This window comes from Ceratina calcarata, unplaced genomic scaffold (assembly GCF_001652005.2).
Source record: "Ceratina calcarata isolate Rehan_Ccalc_2016 unplaced genomic scaffold, ASM165200v1 scaffold162.2, whole genome shotgun sequence".
NCBI classification, from domain to species: Eukaryota; Metazoa; Arthropoda; class Insecta; order Hymenoptera; family Apidae; genus Ceratina; species Ceratina calcarata.
The window spans coordinates 491,911-514,521 of record NW_017137499.1 but is presented as its reverse complement, the minus strand read 5'-3'; the positions used below and the strand labels follow the sequence as shown (position 1 = coordinate 514,521).

Here is a 22,611-nt window from a genome sequence, read left to right as displayed (position 1 = left end):
CACTATTTTTAATTATAGGAAATGCGTTTTTCTAAGGTACATAAACTTTTGGGATTGACTGTATAGCCAATACATCCTTAATCATTTCGTGAATGATAGTTTCATACCATTGATTCGATCAAACAGTTGTTAGTCGCCAAATTTTTGATCGACGTTGTATAAATAGAAATCGGAGTAGTAGCGCCGAGCTTCGGAATTAATTCACGTTATAATTTAACGTCTTCAGCGAAGTTAATTAATTAACGTTCCAAGTGCAGTTCGAGCTGTATTAAGGTTATCCGTTAACTCCTGGCGAGCGTGGGACGTGCTGAACGAAAAAATTGGACAATTCGACGGGAAGTTTAATTAGCGGAGTCGCGTAAAGCGGCGCGGCGGACCGGGCGGGCTTGTGAAATTTTAAAAGAGACCAATTTCATTCGAGCCGGTTTTCTCCTACGAAATGCATCCGCCGACAGATAGTTCGAAGGAAAGCAAAAGTTTCGTCGTAAAATATTTAAGTCCCCGTCTCGATGTGATTTATAACTAAGGGGTAAGTTTTACCAGGCGGAGTTCCCCATTCCAACTGCTCAACTGACAGTGACAGTTTGTTCGTTGACGAGGAAAGGAATTGGACGGTAAAGTTCCTGTTGATGTTACGCGCTATTAACGGGATCGTGTTCCTTGCTTGGATGCCTGCCGGAAATCAGAGGGAATGATATTAAGACTCCTCACGTAGGCCGCGCCGTTCTATTTCATGCCAGTTGCCAGAAGTTCAGAAATATTTCCAAAATCTTACGGTCCAGTATACCTCATCAAGCCTCACGTTTTCATTTCTCAATTATCGAGGACCACTCAACGTCTGAACGTGCATTCGTCACCTCTTTTCATTGCGCTGATTTATTTCAAACGAAAAAAAAAATCTTTTACCGCAATCGTAATACATTCAGCGCAACGTTTATCGTTATTTTCATAATGTCGGACTGGAAGTCATTTATTTCCGTGGATTTATGAATTTTTAGACCGCGTACTGCGAAATTGTGAAGCGAGTTGGTTAAATCGTAATGAAAAATCTTCGACCGCTGTTATCGGATTCGAGCTCGCATGAAATATTCATGCGCACCGGTATTTTGGTGCCGAATTTTTAGTACATTAAGGAAAACAGATTTACACCGTCGACTAATGAAGAATTACGCGGTGAAATCATAATTTCGCGTGTTAAAATCAAAACAGTAGAAATCGTAACGATTGTCGAAGGACGAAAAGTAGTACAGATCTGCAAATACGGGGATAAATCAACGGTGAAATCCAGGGAGCGGCAACGCTTTGGGAGGAAGATAACTGGCTCGCGTTTATAAACGGTCATAAAACGCGACAATGCTGCTTGATTTAGTCCCGCGTGCTTGGTATGCATCTTCTGGTGCGAAAAGGAAACGTCGCTCGGCCGTTGTGCATGTTTTTCTCCGGCGCGGCTATCTCCGCGGAGTTGGGCCATAAAAATGCCGTGTACACGAAAACGGGCGAGAGAAAAAAGCGAGAAAGCGCAGCGGGAGAGTTTCGAGTTGGATGTAAATGAGACTTCTCGAACAAACTGATGCTTAACAATTAAAGTAAATCATGTGCGATCTCGTGGCACCTAACTGCGCGTATGCATGCCAATTTTTCCGTAATTTCATTCCGCGAGCGCCGAGCGATACCGGCCGCCCTAGTTTTCGACTTGTTTTCGTTGTGATTACAACGCTCCGTACGGTAGAACGTCGGCCGTGGAACGTGGGAGGACAGAGGGAACGAATTAAACCGTGCTAGCAACAGATGCCGCGGTGCCTCCGTTTCGCAGTTTAATTCGCGGTCGCGATAAGCGGAAGTTTCTCGAAGCGGCTGGAAATATATCTTCGCGGATCCGCAGCGCCGCTCTGCCAGGGATTAACAACATCATGCTGGAACGAACCGGGAGTTTTGTGGAAGATTTCGGGCTGCGGTTCGTTAAAAGAGAACGATTATTGTTGTAGCCGCCGCCGCTTAGCCGCTAAGAGATTAAGGATAGGACGAAACAGTGGTTACTGTTATAACGTTCTAATTATGCTTTGGGTGTTGATTCATCCAAGACGCGTTAAAACTCCGTGTTCGGGTCCACGTGAGAGGCTCGTGCTTTCGCGGAGAAAAGATATTTTAATTAATACAGCAGTTCGGAGATAAAATCATTATGGTCGATTAAAAGTGAACATATTCAACGTGGGAGCGTCCTGGTTCGCGCGTTCCGACTATTTCTCTGGAATTCTTTAGTCGCACGAGAAGCTGAGACGCGAGGAAAAAAAATTGGAAGCTACCAGCTGCAAAGGGAGTTGAAAAACGAGAAAGGAAACGAGTGCGTGGGAAAGAGTTCGAGCCGTGGAGAGAGTAAGGGAGACGACGCACGCGGAAAGTTTGAAATCGAGAACGAAGAAAAAATGCAAGTGAGAAAGCCTTTCGAATAGGAGGTGCGCATGCACGATGACGACGTTGATAGAAAGGTGGGGTTGGGTGGCCGTGGGTGGGTGGTAAGGCAGACGGTTTGTATTTCAAATTTAAAAGCATTCGACAATGGACGCTTCTCGTATTGTTGACTCACTCGACGAAGGAGAGAGGAAAGAAGAAAGAAATGTGCAGAAGTGTACGCGCCGGTAAGGGGAAAACGGGGGTGATCGCGGGGGAGAGGAGGATAGGTAGGCGATGGTTCAAGGGGGGAGAAGGAGAGTCAGGGGTGGCTTGAGTTTTGTAAAGGACTGCAGACAATTTCCGCAGGGCTTAGTGGCTTCGGGCTCTCCAAATAAATTATTCCGCGAATGAGCGACGCTGCTTATTTTTCGCACCATTTTCCGTGCCACCCGCGATTCTCAAGGTGTGTACGTGAACCATTTAACAAGTACCCGAGCTAGAAGTAACGCGTTCCCGTGCAAGCATTAGCCAACGTTTCTTGTCTTCAGCGAGAATAATTATGGGCAGTAATCGTAATTAAGTTTTCAATGAATGTTAGAATCGATGGACCGACTTCACAGCTCAGTCTCTTGCAAGTGGTAACGAAAGATTTTTCTCTAAAACCCGCGAATGAGTTACTTTCAAGCGGACGTGTGCGAGGTTGCACGCGAATGGGAATCGCACGTACTCGACGGGGGTGAAACTCGACGAGAACCGATCGAGAGTACTTTCGACTGTAGGCACGTATATACATCACCTATCGATCGGACTTTTTTCTTTCGTTACCCGTGATGCTCCCTTTTGCAGCAGAACCGTTACGTGAAAAAGTGAGTCAAAGGGGTTAAACCCTCATTCTTCTTTCCGCTAGTAGCTACTCCATTTATTCGTGAAACAGGACAAGAAACGTGGGTGGGTGACACAGACTACCCCCGTAAACGGGAGTGTCGTCTGAAATACCGAGGTTGATTCAAAATATTCAAGAATGCGGGCCATGCAAACGTTTCTAAAGAGCTTTGACGATTTCGCGTGTCTTCCGTCGTCCCTTCACAGTTTCAACACGTTCTGCCCACTTAATATTTACATTGTGACACATTTTTAAGATAACTTTGTTCATTTTACGTAACTGCATAATAGAAAAGGAGAAAATTTCATGAGACGCATGACACGTTTTTTTCGAGTGAGTCTTAAATAGAAGCTTGCTTGACACGATATTCTTTAGAATTCGAATACGTTAAGCATAGATGCGAGGTCAAGAGAAAATATCGGCAGCTCTTTTGACGTATCACGTTTCCAAGGAAACTCGACGATATTCCCGTGCCTCAGAATAGTTCGATTGTGGATATTGTAGAACTGATCTATCAAGCAAATACATTATTCACATCACAATCTCCGAAGAACCTTTTATAACGTTTCTCAATTTCCTTTGTCATTTCCATTGCTTTAATCTATAATACAACAATGTATTATTAAACATTAATCCAGCAGATCGGAGAATCAATAATACATTTTCAATTCGCACTGAATTGCCATAAAGCTGATCATCGATAAACCAAAAGAATTATTCGTTGAATCGTTTGGACGTTTCATCATCGTGGCGCGTACACGCATTTTCTGCTGATGCTCGAAACGCGGCGGGTTTAAACGGACGGCAAATGAGGCTGCGCGTGCGATTCATGCATTTTTTAATCAGTACCAGTGGCTGTGCGATTAAGCGCAATCTGACGACTATTCTGATCGGTAGGCGCTGCGGTGCTTACGCAGCAGCTTGCGAAATCATTGTCCGACCCGGAACGAACGGAGAGAAACGCGATGCGACGATCATCGATTCGCAAAATCGCTTTTGCACGCGTTCCCGGTGATTTTCGATAACATTAAACGTCCTGCACGGGTCTGTCGATGACACGCGCGCACCCCCTAAATCCGGACGGCAAAAATGCCCCGCAACCACCGCCCCTGTGTCTTCTGCCCAACCGTGATAATTCGATGGTTTATCATTTGGTGTCCATCGACTCGGTTTCGTCTGGTCGAAATAACGGCGAGCCTGGTTTCAATGTAACATACGGATTTTGCAGACGGAAATCGAATAGAAATTCGGAAGCATTTGGAAAGTGAAATTACGTTCACGATTGCATAGATCGTCAAGAACAGAGTTCGTCGACACTCTAAAAAATAAATAATCTCTTTCCAACTAATATGAAGTTCAGATTTCTTGATTTTAACGAATCTACTAGAAAAAAGTGAGTATCGCAGTCGAGAGGTAGACGCTTCATCATTTCCATAATTCGAAAAGACCTGCCGGAGGTAATAAGAGACAAACGAGGAAAGTGTCCTCGAGCGAAATATAAAACGGATGAAAGTCAACGAAGTAGGTAATCGCAGAGCAGCGTCGGCGGTTTTCTCCTTCGGAACGAATTTCACTTCGTCGATATAGGGACGAAGTAAAAACGGAGGACTCAACGACGGATGATAAGCTTCCTCGCTGTTCGTGTTTCACGCCCCATGTCTCCTACTTCTAGCTTTGCTCTCGTTGTTTTCTTTCGCGGTCTGAGGGCCTCTCTAGATTTACACGAGGGCGTTCATTAACGCGACCGGAGACGAACGATTCGCTAATTAATGTGACGAATCTTGTCGGTGGTCGAGAGCGAGACACGATTCCTCTTCGCTCTCGTCTTGCCTCGTCAGGAACAGAGAACGAGAGAATGGGTGAGAGGCGACGGATCAGTGAGACGGGAATTGAGACAATTGGGTAATTTGTGTTCGCGGAATTGAAGCCGTGTGAATTTTGTCAAATTAACTGCGTACATGAATGTATTGCAGCAGATAGCGAGCTCTGAATTCTTCTTACTAAATGGACACCGCTGTGCAAAATATACTGCGAAACTCTTTCACTGCTGTTCATCACTGCGATGGCCTAATAAAAATTACGATACAGGAATTCTCGGAAAAGTCAGAATCAATTATAAAAGAATTTCATTTAGAGCTGCCACTGTCTAAAATATTCAACACAGCTCACAACCCTTGTTCGAGTAAATTACCAGTGCTTTGCACCGCGTTATGTTCGCCATCCCGTGACGCGGCGTGGCGCAAGGAAACCGTAAGAAAGAAACGGACGCAAAGGATGCGACAGGAGATAAAGACAGTGGCGGTGGCCCTGGCCGGTGGGGAGTATAGGACGACAGAAACCTTAATAGGATGCGGCAGGGTCTGCCCCCGTGCGCTGGCTCTTCGCTATCTCGTTTCTCGTGTACTATCGAGGAGGTGTTAGACTCCGGCTGCAGCGCGCTCGCAATTTGCATTAGGCGAGCGAATTACGCGAAATTTATGTGAGTCTGGATATACCCCTGTTAAGAGGGAGCGACGCCGCACCGCCGCGGCCGCCACGGTTAATACGTATTCGGAGTACTTACGAAAGCGGCCGCACGGTCGTCGTACTTATGCTCCTGTGGACAGCTAATGTCCGCAACTATTTCTCTCTGTCTCCCCCTTCTGTTCCCCTCGGCCACCGCCTTACGATATTATTCCCGGTGTATTGTCTCCTCGCCGCGAGAGAAACCTATTTGCCAAACGGATGACACGCCGCCGTGGCGCTGAACGATTAATCTCTGCCAAAGGCATCGTACCAGCCGACGCACCAACGCGTGCCGTTCCCCGGTAATTGTCTAAGCGCGCGTGAAACGAGCCACCGAAAGATTCGAAAAGCTCAACCGCGTCTCTTTCGTCGTCGCTTCGGTCCTCGACTTCACGATATTCGCGGAATTCGTTTGGTTCGCGGATCACCTGCACGACGAATTTCGAGAATCTGCCTGGATGTTAAGAATGCTTTCATATTATGCGAAAGGAGGATTAGGGGTTGAGAAAACATTCCGATCTAGGAACTGACCGGTCGTGGCGATTTAACAAACCGGCCGAAGAATATTTAGTGACATTTTACAAAAAAGATATAGCTAGTTCCAACGTTTTGCTCTGGGAATTGGACGTTGCACATTACGCGAAATTGTATGCATGTATGTCTTGATGAATTTCGGGAAATTAATATCGTGCAATTTAATTGATGACCAACAATTAGCAGTTTGATCAGCAATTTTGTGCAAACTCTTATTACCAGGTAATTTGAATAAACTTGGTAGAATATAATTTTCCTTCGACCTATTTAATATAATTGATATTGATTGTGATTTTTAAAGAATATTCCAATTATTTTCACTTTGATTTTTTCACTAACATTTGCTTTCTATGTACTCTCTTTCTCTGGTTTCCGTGTCCCAGGAAACTTGGCTCCAATAATCAATCAATTTCTTGTGTCATCAGACCGATGCCGGCCGTAAGAATCCAAACACGAGCAATATTTATCTATCGACGCGATCAATTAAACCCGGCGCTGGTGTATCAATTATTTTGATCAAGAACTTCGCGGCGGTTAATTGCTCTCGCAACACACATTCGATCTCGACGCTCGCTACCGTGCGAACCGATTTTTCTCGTTTGTCTTTGTACGTCGCGATCGATGTGTCTTCGTTCGACTCGTTGCGTCTCTCCGTGCTGTCTCTCATTAACGCTTTTTCTACTCTGACGCACCAGACGTTCATGGCAACTCCGCGAGAATGGCTATCGATTACCTTAAGTGGTCGTTGCGCACGGTTGACTAACGATCGCCTAATTAGTACATAACAGAACCGACTAACATCAACAGGAAGACGTGGCTGTGACGACTTGTCCGTGTCTGATCAGTATTCCACGTTACTGCGTGAAATCTGATGTATCGATTTGTGCAAAGTGATTTGCTCATAAATGGAATAGCAAACATTATAGGTGAAATTAATTTAGAATGCTTTGTTGCAAAAAAATTGTTCAACTTCAGAAGAGAATCTAACTTTAACAGATGATTTGCACAGCATAAAGACGTGTCATATAATGTTCGTTTCAACACTTACTTTCTTGCCGTCCAACTCGTGATTACCCTGTGCCAGCACTTTGTCTACACTCGCGGGATCTGCAAACGTGATGAATCCAAAACCCCTGGAACAGAAAATAAAACGTACATAAATGTTGAATTCATTCGAAACAAGACCATCGATTTAAGTTTATAATTTATGCTACTCTCAAGGAAATTAGTATCCACGACTAAAATGGATCTAAAAATTCGTACGAACATCAACCATCCTCGTACGTGTAACCCTTTCGTGACAACGTCAATCCTAAGAAATAACACCCTCTCCACAAGAATTAACAGTAACGTCCCGTGCAACGGACAAGAGTCACGACACCGCATTCGCGAAATTATTTCGTCCTCGGTGGCGGCTCTTTTTCCGTAGCGAGCACGCGGCGAACATATCACCCCTGGGAACGTGGGTTAAGGCATGGGAGGGGTGGAACGGTGGCGCGGAACGAAGCCGGGCGCGCCCGAGCGAAACAAATATCGGCCGGCGTCCGGTGCCATAAATTTCACGCGGGACACCGTGTACATACAGATACATTAAAAGATAGTTTGCCGAGGAGCACGAAGAAGCCAGGGCGGCGATCTGGAGTATCTCGCAACGGGGCGGAACGGAGCAGGGGTTGGAGGAAGTCGCGCGCGCGGCACGATTGCGCGGCCGGACGCAAAGCGGTTTGCATTTTTCATGCCGGGGCTCCCCGTGCAGTTATTGAAAATATTTACATGTTATTTATGGGCCACACATGCCTCAGGAACCGAACGCGCCAATTCCTCTGGCGCGTTTCAGAATACGCTGCATCTTCCTCTGCTACATCTCCTCGCTTGTTGAGAATACAGAGAATTCGGACGACTTAGATGAAACGGTACAGCTTTGCTTCTAACCTGCCGCCGTTTGTTGAGCACCCAGGTTTTGTTTGCTCTCCCGTGTTTTTTGGAACTTAAGAGGAATTGGAATTTTCCTAGACACGCGTCGCGGAGATATTTGTTACAGTTGTTTTTCTTTGCAGAATGCATTGTATTTGCATACGTGACATGAGATACGGGCATCTCATGGCTTTTAGTCGTTGAGAAATCTTGAGAGCTTTGCGAAATATTGATTCCGACGCGCTCGCATCGTTTCGAAGGATCCACCGAGCGTTTCGCGTTAACAATTTTCTCACTTCCATTCGCAGAAGCTCGGATTGAATTTTTTATGGTACCAATACCCGTCTACCGACCCCCTGTCTGCCCTTGCCGGGTTTCCTCGTCTGCGTCCAGTCGACTTTTCGTGCATCGAACGAGCCGATCGAATCGCACGTGTGGCTGCCTTTGAGCACGCGATACACCAACCAGGAGATACCTAGCCACTCGAAATGTTGCCCCCGTGGAGTCCCGGTGTCGCGTGAACTTCGACCATTTTTGTACCTCGTTTGCGGGGATTTACGAGCCACGGGATACGGTATCGTGGACTGCCGAAATTGGCAGATTCTCCGGCTTGTTTGCGGAATCGAATGTCACGCTCAAGCGGCCGGCCCGGTGCAACTTGATTTACACCGATCGCTTCCAGAAGCGGATACTATTCTCGACTAAATTTCGGAATCGTGATGACCATTAATTCGACTTTTATATTTCGTCGCACAACAAATAAAAGGATTTGTTATTCGCTGGATCCGTAAACGAATTTCTGTACCATAAATTGTAATTGTATAAATAGATCGTATATAGGTCAGTTAAAGAAATAGACGATTTGTCAATAAATGTTTTCTAAAGCATAAATCAGCGCGTGTCATCGAATGAGAATCTCCATTCGGTATCCAAATACACTAGCGAAGTTTGTTGACGTACCAAAGAGATTGTTTGAAGCAAGCGCCATCAAAATTTCCGTGTGTGTACTGTAGCCGAACCGGCATTCATATTCAAGCATTTACTTAGCCACACACATCACCTCTATTCAGCTCTCTCTCTGCTACTACTATGACAGCTTCGTAACTTCCATAGATCCTCCCTTGTAATAACAATACGCGCTTGTATACTTGTTCCCTATCAGGCAATAAATCCATTAGCAGCAACAAAATGACCGTAGGACGATAAAACACGCAGTTAGACATTTGCTCTATCAATAAAAAAATCATCATAATACTGTCCTGTATTTTTAAAAATATGATATCATTTAATATGTCTGGTAGGAAAAGTTAAATCAGAGAATTTCTGCTCACGCAATGATAATCATTAATTAGTGGAGACGGTAACGTGAAATGTATTTTAATCTGCTAAAATTGGTAATGGTTATTTATGTGATTTCGTTTCGCAGGCTTTGTATCGAAACGGTTGATTTGATTTATTTAAAACAGTACTACCTCGGGTGCTTATTAAATTTCTTCGTGTAAAATTAAACGAACCATTCCAACTACAACAATATCTCTGGTACTAAAATGGCAGTTCCAGCGCTCGGGGCACACGAATCGATTTATTTCATGCAATCGTCAAATCGTCGCATCATTGATATCTCGTCATCAATGCAAACGCTGTTATTTAATAGAATAGCATATATTAAATCATTCGTGTATTAAGTACTACGTAAATTATTTAGTAACCGTTTAACGATAAAACCGTGTACGAAATTAATACAGTATATGTACATCAATTACTAAACCGTGGAGTTTCATAACGAAATTCGAAGATAATCAAGTTAACTCTAAAGTTTCTGAAATTTCCTTTTTATGAAAATTAAAATTCTGTAAGAACTCTGAAATGTCTCTAACGTTAATATCAAGACTCATTTTTTTAAAAGGACTGTAGAACTCACAGTTACTCACGGGAATGGAATAAATCCATCTACGTTCGCGATTTCGCTGACGATTTATCCGGCCACGGATAGTACGCGCGTTTCGGCACGTGCATGTGTGCGCGGTGCAGAATTTTGAAAATTCTCGCTCGACCGATGCCGGGTGCGGCGCGGCGAAGCGCGGCGTGGAAACAACAATCGTGGCAAACGAACGCCGGCTGAATCGGCAGTCGTCCAATCAACATTAAAACACCAAACATCGCACGATACCGAATACCGGGGGAAAAACACTGACTGACCAACAACGCGGCGACCGGCATCGGCGGCTATGCATTTACATGCGTTTCGGAAACTACCCTTCCCCCCCCCCTCCGTCTCTACCCTGCCTCCCATCCTGTTGTTCTCTCCTGTCGCGTTTTACGACATCCTGTTTACGACGACGAGACGCACCATCGATTCACGTGAAACATTCATCGATGTCTCGTAATTTCATACGCGCCGCATCTGTTCCTCGTTAAATTCTAAAGTGGCAATAGCTAGCGAAATATATCGCGACGGTACTTTACGATCTTGCACTACTCTTTCAGATCGAATTGTAAAAAAATTCGAGATTTTTCAATCCATGGATATCTGACTGTGACTCCACGTCACAGACAAATAGCGAACAGTCTTCTGTCATATTAAATAACAAAAATTCCAATGTTCATCCGTGTATCTCAATTTTATAGTAAGATGCTCTACAATGTCACTAAGAAATGATTCTAAAATGTATTCACGTTTAAAATGGTTCGCCTAATCGGTCGGGTGATTATCACCTCCAGCACGTCAGTTCGGCTGGTAAGTGCAACAAGAAGAAAAAGACAAAGAGAGAAAAATGAAGATCTTCCTTAGTGGCTAGGACAAAAAGGGGACCGGGAGGAACGGTGTTTCGAGCGTCGTGACCTGCCACTTGTCACTCGACCATTGTACGTGAATAATCTATAAAAGGCTGAGTAGAAGGACGGCGGCTGACGTGTCTCTTGTCTACTTGAGCACGGCTTCTACGATCCTCTACTTTTCATCCTTGTCTAGCCGCCGCTGCTAAGGCCCTCCGCCTTAACCACCCTCCCCGCCTGCTTCACTCCCCCTTTTTCGAGGCAACTCAGCCACGGAAGAGTGTCACGCCGGGCTGACGCGATGCATTTGTTTGTCGCAGCACCCTCTCCACCTTCAGCGCGCGGAAAAGTGCTCTCGGTGCTGTGAGGCCGGCCGAGATGGATGGCGTGGAAGAGAATCCGCGACGGTGAAATCGGGTGAAGCCGTGTTTATTTGAGCGCCAACGGTACAGCGAAAGAAGCATTGTCAGTTAACTAGAAACGAGCTAGTCAATGACGAAGTTACAGTCTCTTTGAGGAGCGAGAGTGTTCGGCGGAAAGTATTAACTTGTAAACGAGTTTATGAACTTATCTGTTAGCTGATCTTTTTGTTAAGAGAAAAATCTTTTTTACTTCGAGTAATTTATGTGCAGGTAGACTTTCACGATTGGGATAAAGTGTAACGACGACGGGAACGAAGTTGTGCGAAGGTTAAAGAGGTACTTTATTTGGACTCGTTGGGGTCGACCTCGAACATTGCGAGGGTGGATGGGATAATGTCCATCAAAGTGAAAGTGGAGAGTTTAACAGCCGTGTCACTGCTTTAAGATGGCCCGTGTTATGCTCTACTTTGCGCTGGCTGAGAAATATCCTTTAACCATTGATGTTTGAAAGGAGGTAATTACGATCTTTCCTTTAAATCATCAGCAGAATTGTCACTATTCACTTAATTACAAAAATGCAAGTTGATTTTAAATGAGTAAAGAATGGGATTGTATCGCAAATAGAAAACGGCAAGAGGAGATTCAATTGTGGTACATAAATTCGTGATCGATAAAATTGTCATTTGATCAATTGAGAGGAGGCAGGTAACAGTGTTTAGTTACAGTACAGCGAGAGGAGAAAAAAAAAGATGAACGATAAGTACAGCGTGCTGCGATGGAAGGATAACGTCATAATAAATCTGCAGAGTAATCTTTACGCCGAGATAATGAGATTTTTTATCACCTTTAGTCGAATGGAGTCTTTGTCAGAGATAACGAGCTCTGAAGCGACAGGAAAAATTATAGGCTAAGAAAAGGAATTTTACTTTAAGTTCACTAAATGTGAATGGAAAGAGTCCTCGCCTTTCTCGCGAAGGGGATGGTTTTGTGGACACTTTTTAATCTCCAAGTACTCATCGCAGAGTTTGATGCGGACATTATTAAAACAAAAAGTCGTTCCCTTTCCCCCTGAACGTTATCTCCGCAACTTTGCCGAGTAAAAAGTTCGAATTGTAAATTGTTGATAATATTTTATTTACTCAAACTACTGTCCTCATAATTTCAGCATTTGAGAAACAACGGAAACTAAATTCCATTCAAGAATAGACTGCAACGTCGGTGTCGTACGCGACCTTAATCCCGAAAGAAAAAAAGAAACTACTTGCATCCAAATCCTTATTCGTGTTCTCACGCTGCTATCTGCACCTATGTTTCCTTCGGAGTGAGATTAGTTTCGGAATTGGAATTACCGGAACTTCTGAAAGGAACATTTGGTTCAAGACTCGGTTGAACTTTAGGTATATAAAAAGGCGCGCAGCTCTCTCGCTCGACATACGCATTTCGTATTTACTTTCTGAATTCCAATCCGAGACGATTGAACAACAGGACGGAACTGGATGGTTCTTAATTAATTTTACACGAACGCTCTTACGCGACTTAATACCAACTTAACATTCGTATTTAAATGGTAAAAAGGAACCGATAAACCTGGGAAATGTAACCAGGCGGCGCAGAGAGTCGTGCAGTGTCGTATCGCGGCAGAAGGCATTGCCGTAGCTCCAGCACCAAGGGAATTTACCGCAACGAACAGGGATAGGGTATATCATGCACGTTGCGAACGAACACGACTGGATAGGTAACAGAGAATGGTAGGACGGAGTCGGTAGCAGGGAGAGAAGGGGACAGAGCAAGAGAAAGGAGGCAAGTGTATTAGGTGTATTTATGTAGGCGGTCTCATTGCGCGCGAAGTTACTGTAAGTACCGGCAGTTACTTAACTCGACAGTTTCTGCTATTGCAGTAACCGTGGCGGTGGTAGCGGCAACGACGGGCTGGCAGCTATATACCTACTCGAGGAGAGCTGCCTTCCTTGCCTCGGAACTGAAGCTAGTTATGGACGTAGCTAGGGGTAGGAGTAACTCCGCGTAGCTTCCACCGCCACGATTCAAGAAACCATCTCCTTTTCCACCTTCCACCATCCCCCAGTGTCCCCGCGACCCCTCTCCCATTCTCCAACTTCCTCCGTCTTAGTCCGTTGCTTCGTTGCTCAACTATATGGTAACTGCTCTTTAACCAACCGCCTTAATCTGCTTTTCTCTCTTCGCGGCGAAGACAATCATCCTACCCTGTGTATCCCAACCAGTCTTTCGATCTCCCGTCTTTCGCCGATCCTCTCCGTCCCACTTCGTCACCTTCCCTCACAACTCTGTTTCCGATTTACTCTTTAGACTTTACCGCCTTCTCGTTTCTACACTTGGTGACTGACAGTGAGAATCTTCCGTACTTTTACGTAGATCGTACAATGGCCTTTAGAATTGATAAGAGAACGGGGAATCTTACACGAATCTCTTCGACTTATTTTTAAATACTGCAATGTGACAGCAGTACATTCTGAGCAAGTAAACGGAGTCAAAAGCCCGTCATGGGCAATACAACCACTGTCATCAGGCCAGCGTAGCATTTCGAATCGAATTACAAGAAACCGCGAGAGCGCGTAATAACGCTCGACTCCGAATGCGTCGAACTGCGCCCCGTGCTTTTATACACTCTTCCCGCTTCTTCCCTACGGCCGGCTTTCCCGCCTCCTCCCCATCTCTAGCCACCGTCTTGCTGGCCTTAATGACCGGCTGAATATTTATAAAGTCGACATCGTCGACGTTGGTCGGTAGCAAGGCCGTGAAAGCCACCGCGTCCCATGGAGTTTCATTGTAATTGCCCTGTTCTTCTTGACTTTTCCTTGAAACGGGATCCCGTTGAATTGCATTATGCAAATCGCAATCTCTCTAAGTCACCTCGTCCGTCCGCTGCAGGCGAACGGAGCCGCGCCGCGACGGGGTGGCAGGAGGCAGAGGTGAAAAGAAAAGGAAACGGGTCGGTTCCAGCCGGAAAAACGACCAGGAAAATCTGGTTGATCCGTTTTCCCCTCCGAATCCCGCCGCGCGATAACGACCACGCCGCTGCTTCGACGCTCTAACGACGAAATTATGGTCCGCATGCATAATCGCGAGCGGCCAGGCTCATCGCGAGATATTCTCGCGCGCCGATTACGCCGGACCTGTAATTAAGCTCCGAGTTCGAAAGAAACGGTGGGAAGAAGTTGACGAACTCGCTCTTAACGAGAATCGATTGAAACCGACGGAAACTTAGTTGTTCCCTTCCCCGTAACGTTGAAAGATTGTTCGAGACGTCCCTCTGTAAATCGTGGTACAGTTCTATTAATCAATTTTAGGCATAGATCGTTTAATTCAAAGCGTATAGCTTTTAGGCAAACAGATTTGTTAATCAAACTCGTCTAAAAACATGAAGCGAAGTTTTTTTTTTCAGAAAATTCTATGCATTCCAAGCAACTAGTATATGCATTTCAGATGCGTCCAGATAAGCAAAACAATTTATATTTCTTCCAATCTCGTTCATGAATATCTCTCTCGTAGAATATATCGCAAACCGCGATCGTTTATAAAGGTAAAAAAAAAAAAATAATAATTAAAACAATTTATTCCGTTGCATGCCACGGAGGTGGACGTGGCGGATAAGGGAAAAGGGAAACGAAGTTACGGCGACGAAATGGGGTGGGAAGAAACGAGAACGAAAATTCGCAGCATTCGCTCGGAATGATGAGCGGACGTAATTTTCTAATTTCATTACATTTTTAACTCGCGACAACTTTTTCTTGCCTCGAGCGACCGGCCAGGCGGGAGGGGAGAGACGGGACTGGCGGGAAGGAGCGAGAGGACGCATGGAACAGTGTACGCAGAACAGCGCGGGCAGGGATATGAATATTCATCGGGCATTTAGGCCGCGACGTAACTCAATTAGCGGTAGAATAATTGTCCGCTGTCCGACACAGAGTACAGAACGAGCTGCTACGAGGAGAAACTCCGACTCGCCGTTCTATTCCTCTCCTGGCCACCCTTATCCGATTTGCGGCAAACTCCTTGAATCGCAAATAGAATTTGAGAAAAAAACTTCGTGATAAGCTAGGCGCGCGCGATTATCAAATGTGTAACGAACGTATCCAAACAGATAAAAATCTACATAATAGAAAAGTGCACGGTCATCAATACGATTACTACGATTTAATTGAACAATTAGGACGTCACTGTGTATCTCAACAATTTCCAGGATGATAAAAATTGCTAGGATAGAGTCAAACAGAAACGTGAGTAAAAAGATAGGAGGAGGGAAAGATGATTCTTCGTCGCGCAACTCCCGATAAATAATTTATCCCCGGTATAAAGCATTACAGCAATACGTCGCGAGGGTGGAAAATTAATTTCATTCCCGGATTGTCACGCACACACGAGCCCCGGAGTCCAGTCGATCCCTTTCAAGTCTTGTCCGTCCCGCGGTACGCTGGAATTCGTTAATATTCATAGCCGCAGGGGATGGTCGGCTCGGATAACGCTTATCTTGTCGCTGAAATAACTCGATAGCCCCTGTGATCCTGACTCGGCGCTTCCTCGCATCCGCGCTTCAATAATTTTTTCTCCCCGAGATACGCCGACAACGTGAATCGTGATGGATCAAACGTTCTGCGTGCACCTTTTGGACACGACATAATTGTTTTCTCTTCCTTCTTTCAAAAAAACGTGTGTTCAAAATTTTATCAGTTGACAACGAATCGATCACGTTAACGATACGAAATTAAAAAATAAGAACAATGTATTTCATAGGAAGATCAAGTATTATAACTGTATTAAAAGGTAAATAGTAGGAATGACTTAAATCGAGCGTAGTTACTCAGTAACTCGTCTCTATATTCCCAAATTCATTCTCCAACCGTAGAACCTGCTGTAGAACACCTTAGCACGTCCCATCGGTGTACAAAAAAGCAAAGACCAGGCAAATAACGCGGTTAGAGAGATTGTAAGATTTCCAGGATCTAGTCGAATACCGAGGATACCGTGAGACGCGTAAAGAGCGAGGGGACGGGAAAAAAACTGGCGGGTGACCACCTGTTGATGCACTGTTGAATATTCGTCGTGCGTCTTGCCGAGTGATTATTGTAAATTTTTCGTACATCCCAGTTGAACGCGTCGCGACGCTCCGATGCCGCGGGGAGAACCGCGAGCGGAAGCCGAGAAAAGAAAAATGATGAAGTTTGACGGACCGGTGTCGTTTTCGGCTCGCGTGCGACGCGAAGGATCGCAATTTGATCCTCGTACGCGGACGCTCGAGTGGAAGCGAAGGATTGAGAACGTTCCCAGGAGTACGGTCGAGTGGACGGATCGTTCGTTTCTACCCGCTGGCTGCTGGTACCTTTCTTTCCCCCCTGCCCTCTTCTGCTCGCGACGCCCTCTTCAAGTCTCGAGCAGACACGGAGTAGCCACTCTCCCGATTTCGCCCCCGCTTCGAATCCAGCCACCCTCCACGACCGACTATGCCACACCACTTTGATCTCCGGCTCCTTCTCGCGAGAAACGTGCCTCGACGCGACACGGCAACGTGACGGCCGCTCTTCCGTTTCCGTCTTCCTCCCTCTGATCCATCTGAGGCGCGGCGCGACGCGTCGCTGGTAACGTGAGCTGATTAACGCCCCGATTCCAACGTTCCGTTCTTAACAAACCAATTCATACGAGAACACACGATGGTCATAAAAACGACTGACACAACGTTTCATCTGTTCTACCGTTGAAAAAAATCTGTCCACCCCGACATTTACAAACTGCGTAAATAACGAGTCTCGAACGTGCCAAAATCGCAAACGCCACAAATTTATTCACCCTCGAAGCTATGCTTTAACGTTTCATCACAGACTTCAAAGATACTATCGCTGCCATCCTATTTGTTCAACCGAATCCAATCTGTTTCATCCCGCAGGTCAGCACCGTTTCTGTAGTTTCCTAACGAGCGACGGCTCAATTTTCTTTGCTAAAACCGGAGAAGCCGTCGACTGTCCTGCCGGCAAAAAGAATTGATAATGGAGCTTCGTCGAAACGGGTGGCGGATGAAGATCGCGGAGATCCATGACGACGCGTCGTTCGAGACGGGCGAAGAGTCCAGAATAGGAAGACGAGACTCAGAGGAGACACAGGGCGAGAGGAGAACAAAAAAAGGAGGAGAAGAGGTTGCAGGACGGTGCAAGAGAATCACTTGACGCAAGAGAGCGAGACGTCGGGTGCTTGCATCCGGGGAAATGGAAGGGTAGGCTCTGCTTCCGCCTGTCTGTTGCCATAGCGACCTCGGCCGCCCTTTCGTTCAGCAAAAGGGCCACAGGCGGTAAATCTCTTGTACGTACAATAATCCTGACGTTGCTGCGGCTTGCCATTTTGCAATCCAACATTGCATTCCGTCACTGGATCTCCGAACAATATTGCACTTCCAGTCCTGCCTTATTTCATCATCCGAACAAGGATTTCATTCAAGGACCGATGGAGAGTTTCTAGCAATACTGAATCTTAACATTTATAATAGACAAGTTCTGAATCGTTTTCATAAAAACTTATAATACACGGAAGATTGTACGATTTCTTTTATTGACCATAATTTAAAAATCCTACCTTCCCTTCCTTCATCATAAATTCTCAGCATTTTTCAATCTGGGATAAATATAGAGAATCTCCATACGTAAAAACCACCGTTCTAATTTACAAGGCGTTTAAAGCGTTCTCTTTCGGTGGAACTCATTTCACCTATAGAATGTGATTCAGAGACGAAGCATCGACGTTTATCCAGTCCGTGAGCGTCGACAACCTAATTCCTGGAGGATAGACCGGGGCTGGAAAGTGCAAGGTCGCCGGTTCCACGGCGCTTACGTACACATGGTCGTGGAAAATCATGCAGACCGGGTGGCCTCCGGATGCCAGGAATGCAATTTTCAGATTCTCGAACGCACGAGTACTGCTCCTCGTCCTCACGAGGCCAGCCGAGGCGCATAAACGCTCGCATAGATTCGGATAAGGACCGCGTATTCTGTCACCGGAAACGGGAGTAGGGTCGCCCGGAAACTGTAGCAAACTCCGGCGAGAGGTACGAGCTGCATTAGCGCATACTTGGAAGCGCGACACGCTTCCTTCCCGCATTCTGAGACACCGTGCTCCGCACCGCGTTCTCCTTTCTTCGTTCACCAATTACTGAATACCGGGTAACAATTTCGAGCGTTTTATCTGCTCATCCTTTACCGCGATGCTTCCTTGAGACTTGCGCGCGTTCGTAGTTAATTGCATGTGCATTACGGTTTACAAATGACACAACAGACAGATTTAATTGAAAAAGAAACTGCATTGTGTTCTTACGCTCCTGACGAAGAACTCCGTGAACGACTACATTTGAAACGCAAAAAGACAGAACCCTTCAATGGAATAAAAGGCGTGGGATCAAAAGGTTGCGAAGGGGCCAGACGCGGTAATCTTACGGGCGAGAAAAAGGGTCATAATATGGACGCATTTACGAGACTCCGGCGTATCATAACGGTGCGCAGAAGTTTCGGTCGATTTGAGAAAAACGAGATTTTCATTCTCCCCTGCGCTTGGCGGACGATATTCATAAAGTGGCGGATAACGGCTGCGCGCATCCCCTCGTCCACGTCGTTTTTAGGAAACGCGATAACAGTGTAGCGGCGGCGTGCAGCGAAAAAAAGTCGCCATAAAACTGGGTACGCGCACGCAGGAAAAGAAAAGCTAATGTTATTTCTTTTGGCTCGACGACTCCGGTTTATTTCCTTATCCTGCGGTGCATCGTTCCCCTCGTATCCGTATATTTCGCCTCCTCTCGAGTGTTGATACGCAACGATAAACATAATAATATCGCTTCCGTCTTTTGATATCCTCGTTGAGAGAAGTTTATTAAAATCCTTTTGTATACACGCTCCGGAAACACTGTGACATGCAACCGTGATGAATTTTGCATAATAATATAAACGTCCTCCAGCGCAGAGATCTGCAAAAGCGTACTGCCACTTTTATATAATTATTTTAATGATATTGACGTTAACATAACTCGTATCTTTGAGCGAATTTAGTTGGCAAATAACCGACTGAATTGAATCATTTATTTGTATCCGCAATTTAACGGCGAATTATAAACGGAAGGCATTGTTATCACGGTAATCAGGGACCATTGTTCATAAACGACAGAGCAACAAATGTGATGTGGATAAAATCCGATTACGAAAATGGATTTAATAAAACTAGGGAGAACGTCAAGGAGGAGCAGAAAATAGGTTACGGTGAAGAGCGGGGAACTTGATATTCCGCAGACTTTCATCGAAAATGGATCGTGTAAAGGATCGAATGGAAAGACAGGGCGGCGGCCGTTCATATATCGGGGTGAACTTTTCCTGCCTCGGGCATCGGGGATGCATTGTGAGTACCTACACGCGGACTCCTTTTAAGAGGAAAACATTCGTGCGACACGTGATAATAACGTGACACGACTGTCGCGGGCACGTGTACGTCTCCATCGCACCTGATGGTCGAATCTAGAATAAACTAGATGCAGTTTCTTGTTGAAAATCATTATTTCATTGTTTCATCTTCTTGTACAGAAAAGAATGTGAATTATAAGAAAAAATTGTATGCGTTTCTTTAATTACAATTTCAGGAATTGCAGTCAGTGATTAGGCGTATTATTTATAAATGTGGACTTTATGCAGAAATTCAGTATCGTTCATAGCTCCTTCATCCGTTTTGATTTTCCTTTTTCTATCCCATTTCTACCCTCGCGTAAATGGCTTCGTTAGAAAGCGTTTAAAAAGAGACCTCAGCCTCGGTTTGCATATCGTCACGCTTACGCGAGCGACGTTCTTATTATGGGGTGACTTAACATTATTGACGATCAACAGGGAAGAAAAGCGGCGGGAACGAACTCGTAATCGGTGTGTAAAAACGGCTCGGCGACGACGAACGTCGCTTTCATCTTCGTCTAGCGTCCCGTTTTCCAATTTACCGCTGAGTCGGAATTATCTTCGGCATAAAACTGTTTACGATCGTTCAGTTGGTGAAGCTCTCCGTTACGCTCGCTGTTTAATCTGCGGCGAAAAAAAAAAAAACCAATTACCACTGCCGGGTGTGCCTCCAACCGAGGGATGAAGACTGTCACGCTCGCAATAATTCACGTGGCGCAGCGCTTTCGCGACACGCGAGAGTAGTAACGGCACGTTGTTAATCAGCCTTGCGGCATCGTCAGGAGCCAGCATCACGTATGAATAATAGAGAGGTCGAAACGAGTGAGTGAACACACGTTGCAGTGGTTCTCGAACGATTTGCTACGCTTCCGAAAATCGGCTTGATGAAAAGCTCCGATCCATTCTTCAATTAAAATCCGTAGATCGCGTTTATTTTACCGCTCGATTCCTGTTTTCCCCTTCTGTTCGTTTTCCGCAGTGTACTTGCTAGTCTTGGGAGCGGAATTGCGCGAGGGCGAACCGTAATCGAGATTTGCCGAGTAAAAGCTACAAGCCACCGAGTTACGGCTTTCCGCGGATATTTCGGGTCATTTTTTAATTACGGCAACGAAACGGCTTGATTCCCCCCGTTTCCCTCAGGCTTCGCCCGCGTTGCTTCCGCTCCGCTGGTTACGGTGTGTTCGTGTGCACACGGAAGCGGAGAAATCTCGAGGCCAGTCATGGCATAAAGCATTCTATTTGCATTTTATTGTTTAATATAAGTTTATGCCGGCGGTCGGAGCGCGACGTCGCGTCGCTGGCGTCCGCGCTGCAACGCAGGCCGACGATGTGTCTTCCATCCGTGATGTGTCTTTGCCTCGTAAATGCTGGGAGCTGCGGTATAATTCCGGCAAATAAGAACATATTGCCGTGCCGGGGGCGGCGCGTCGCCCATGCAGAGCACGCGCGAAATACAACTAAATAGTTGGAAAGTTAAGTACACTCGCCCGCGAAGAGCGTTGTAAAGAGATAAATGCCTTGGCGGAGATTTTTCGGCTACGAGATTTACGATCAGACGTGTAAAGCTGTGTCAAAAACATTTCTGCGGCTCCAGCCGTGGTCAGATAACATTTTCACGTTTTTCCAAGTAGCTTACTGCATTCGTTACTCGTATTTAAACTTTTCACTATTTTCTCTTTGAATTTATACAATGGCAAAAGTGAATACGATGACGAACCATTTCTCGGAAGTAGATTATTCTATTAAATTATTTCTGGAATTTTTTAATCTTGCAATTCAATGAACGTTACTGGTTTTCAAGAGGAACACGTGTTCTAATCTGAATTCTAGCACGTTCACCAGCCGAGACTTGCGTATTCTCTTCAACAGCAATTATTCGTCGAAGAATGCGCTAATTTCGACACACGTGGCGCACGAGCCCACGTAAATCGTCGCGTGCAACAATATTAATACGAGTTCTAACCGACGATCACATCGTCCTCGCATAGTCGGCGAAGCGGGACAAACTTGCGGGTCCCTCCCTCGCCGATATTCCGAACATTCTTCAACTTCCAGCGACGCGGAATCCCCGTGTTTCGACGTTCGGAAAACACACCGCCTTTTGATCTCGCCCGTATCCCGGCACGTACGAATTTTCATATTTCCACAAACTTTTGGAAAGCCTCGAACGGGAACCAGTCGATATTATAAGACGAGATAGCTTTACAGGAAAGTTCACAGTGACTACGTGAGTAGCGAGAATGTCGAGAAAACGCATAAGAGAATAACTCTCACCTGAATTATCCAACTGAACGAACAATTTCATAGAAGAGTATCAACATTATTCATCATGTTTTTCATATGTAACAGTTTAAACTTAGCCTGAATATATTTAATTCAATTTCTTTGGCCTTTGACCGCATAATACTGATCATTATATATAAAAAAGGAATCCCGTGTTGTTATCGTATAGAAGTCCGCAGAATGATGTTCTTTTCGCGGTAAATTAAGCGGCAGAGGAAGGTCCTGCCAGGCCCACGTGTTCCCGTTGAAGTGTACGTGGACGCTATGGACAAACGTCTCTGAGTAGTAGTGGAGGTATAAGAGAGGGAAAGAATTGCCTGTTGTACGCAAGCTTTCTTAAGCGGTGCACAGGGACACTTATAAGTCGCTTAAAGTGGGCATTACAAGGTACAATGGAACAGAAAGCGAAGGCTGAACGTCCTATTGCCCCGCGAGTCTCTTTTCGAATGGAGCTAACAGATAACATTGTCTGCGAAGTCTGAACAAAATGGTGTAAGAAATATATTCTAATAAAATCGCGTAC

General features: G+C 45.4%; 1 protein-coding gene across 10 annotated transcripts in view; it reads right to left on the bottom strand.

Moving 5' to 3' along the window:
* The window catches only part of Rbp6 (RNA-binding protein 6), a 626,456-nt gene that overhangs the window by 250,125 nt on the left and 353,720 nt on the right, over positions 1 to 22,611 (bottom strand). For all 10 annotated transcript variants that reach the window (XM_018037297.2, XM_018037296.2, XM_026819814.1 and 7 more), the window contains exon 4: positions 7,362 to 7,446. In XM_018037297.2, the coding sequence (XP_017892786.1) occupies positions 7,362 to 7,446 (85 nt within the window). The remainder of the gene's footprint in view (positions 1 to 7,361; positions 7,447 to 22,611) is intronic.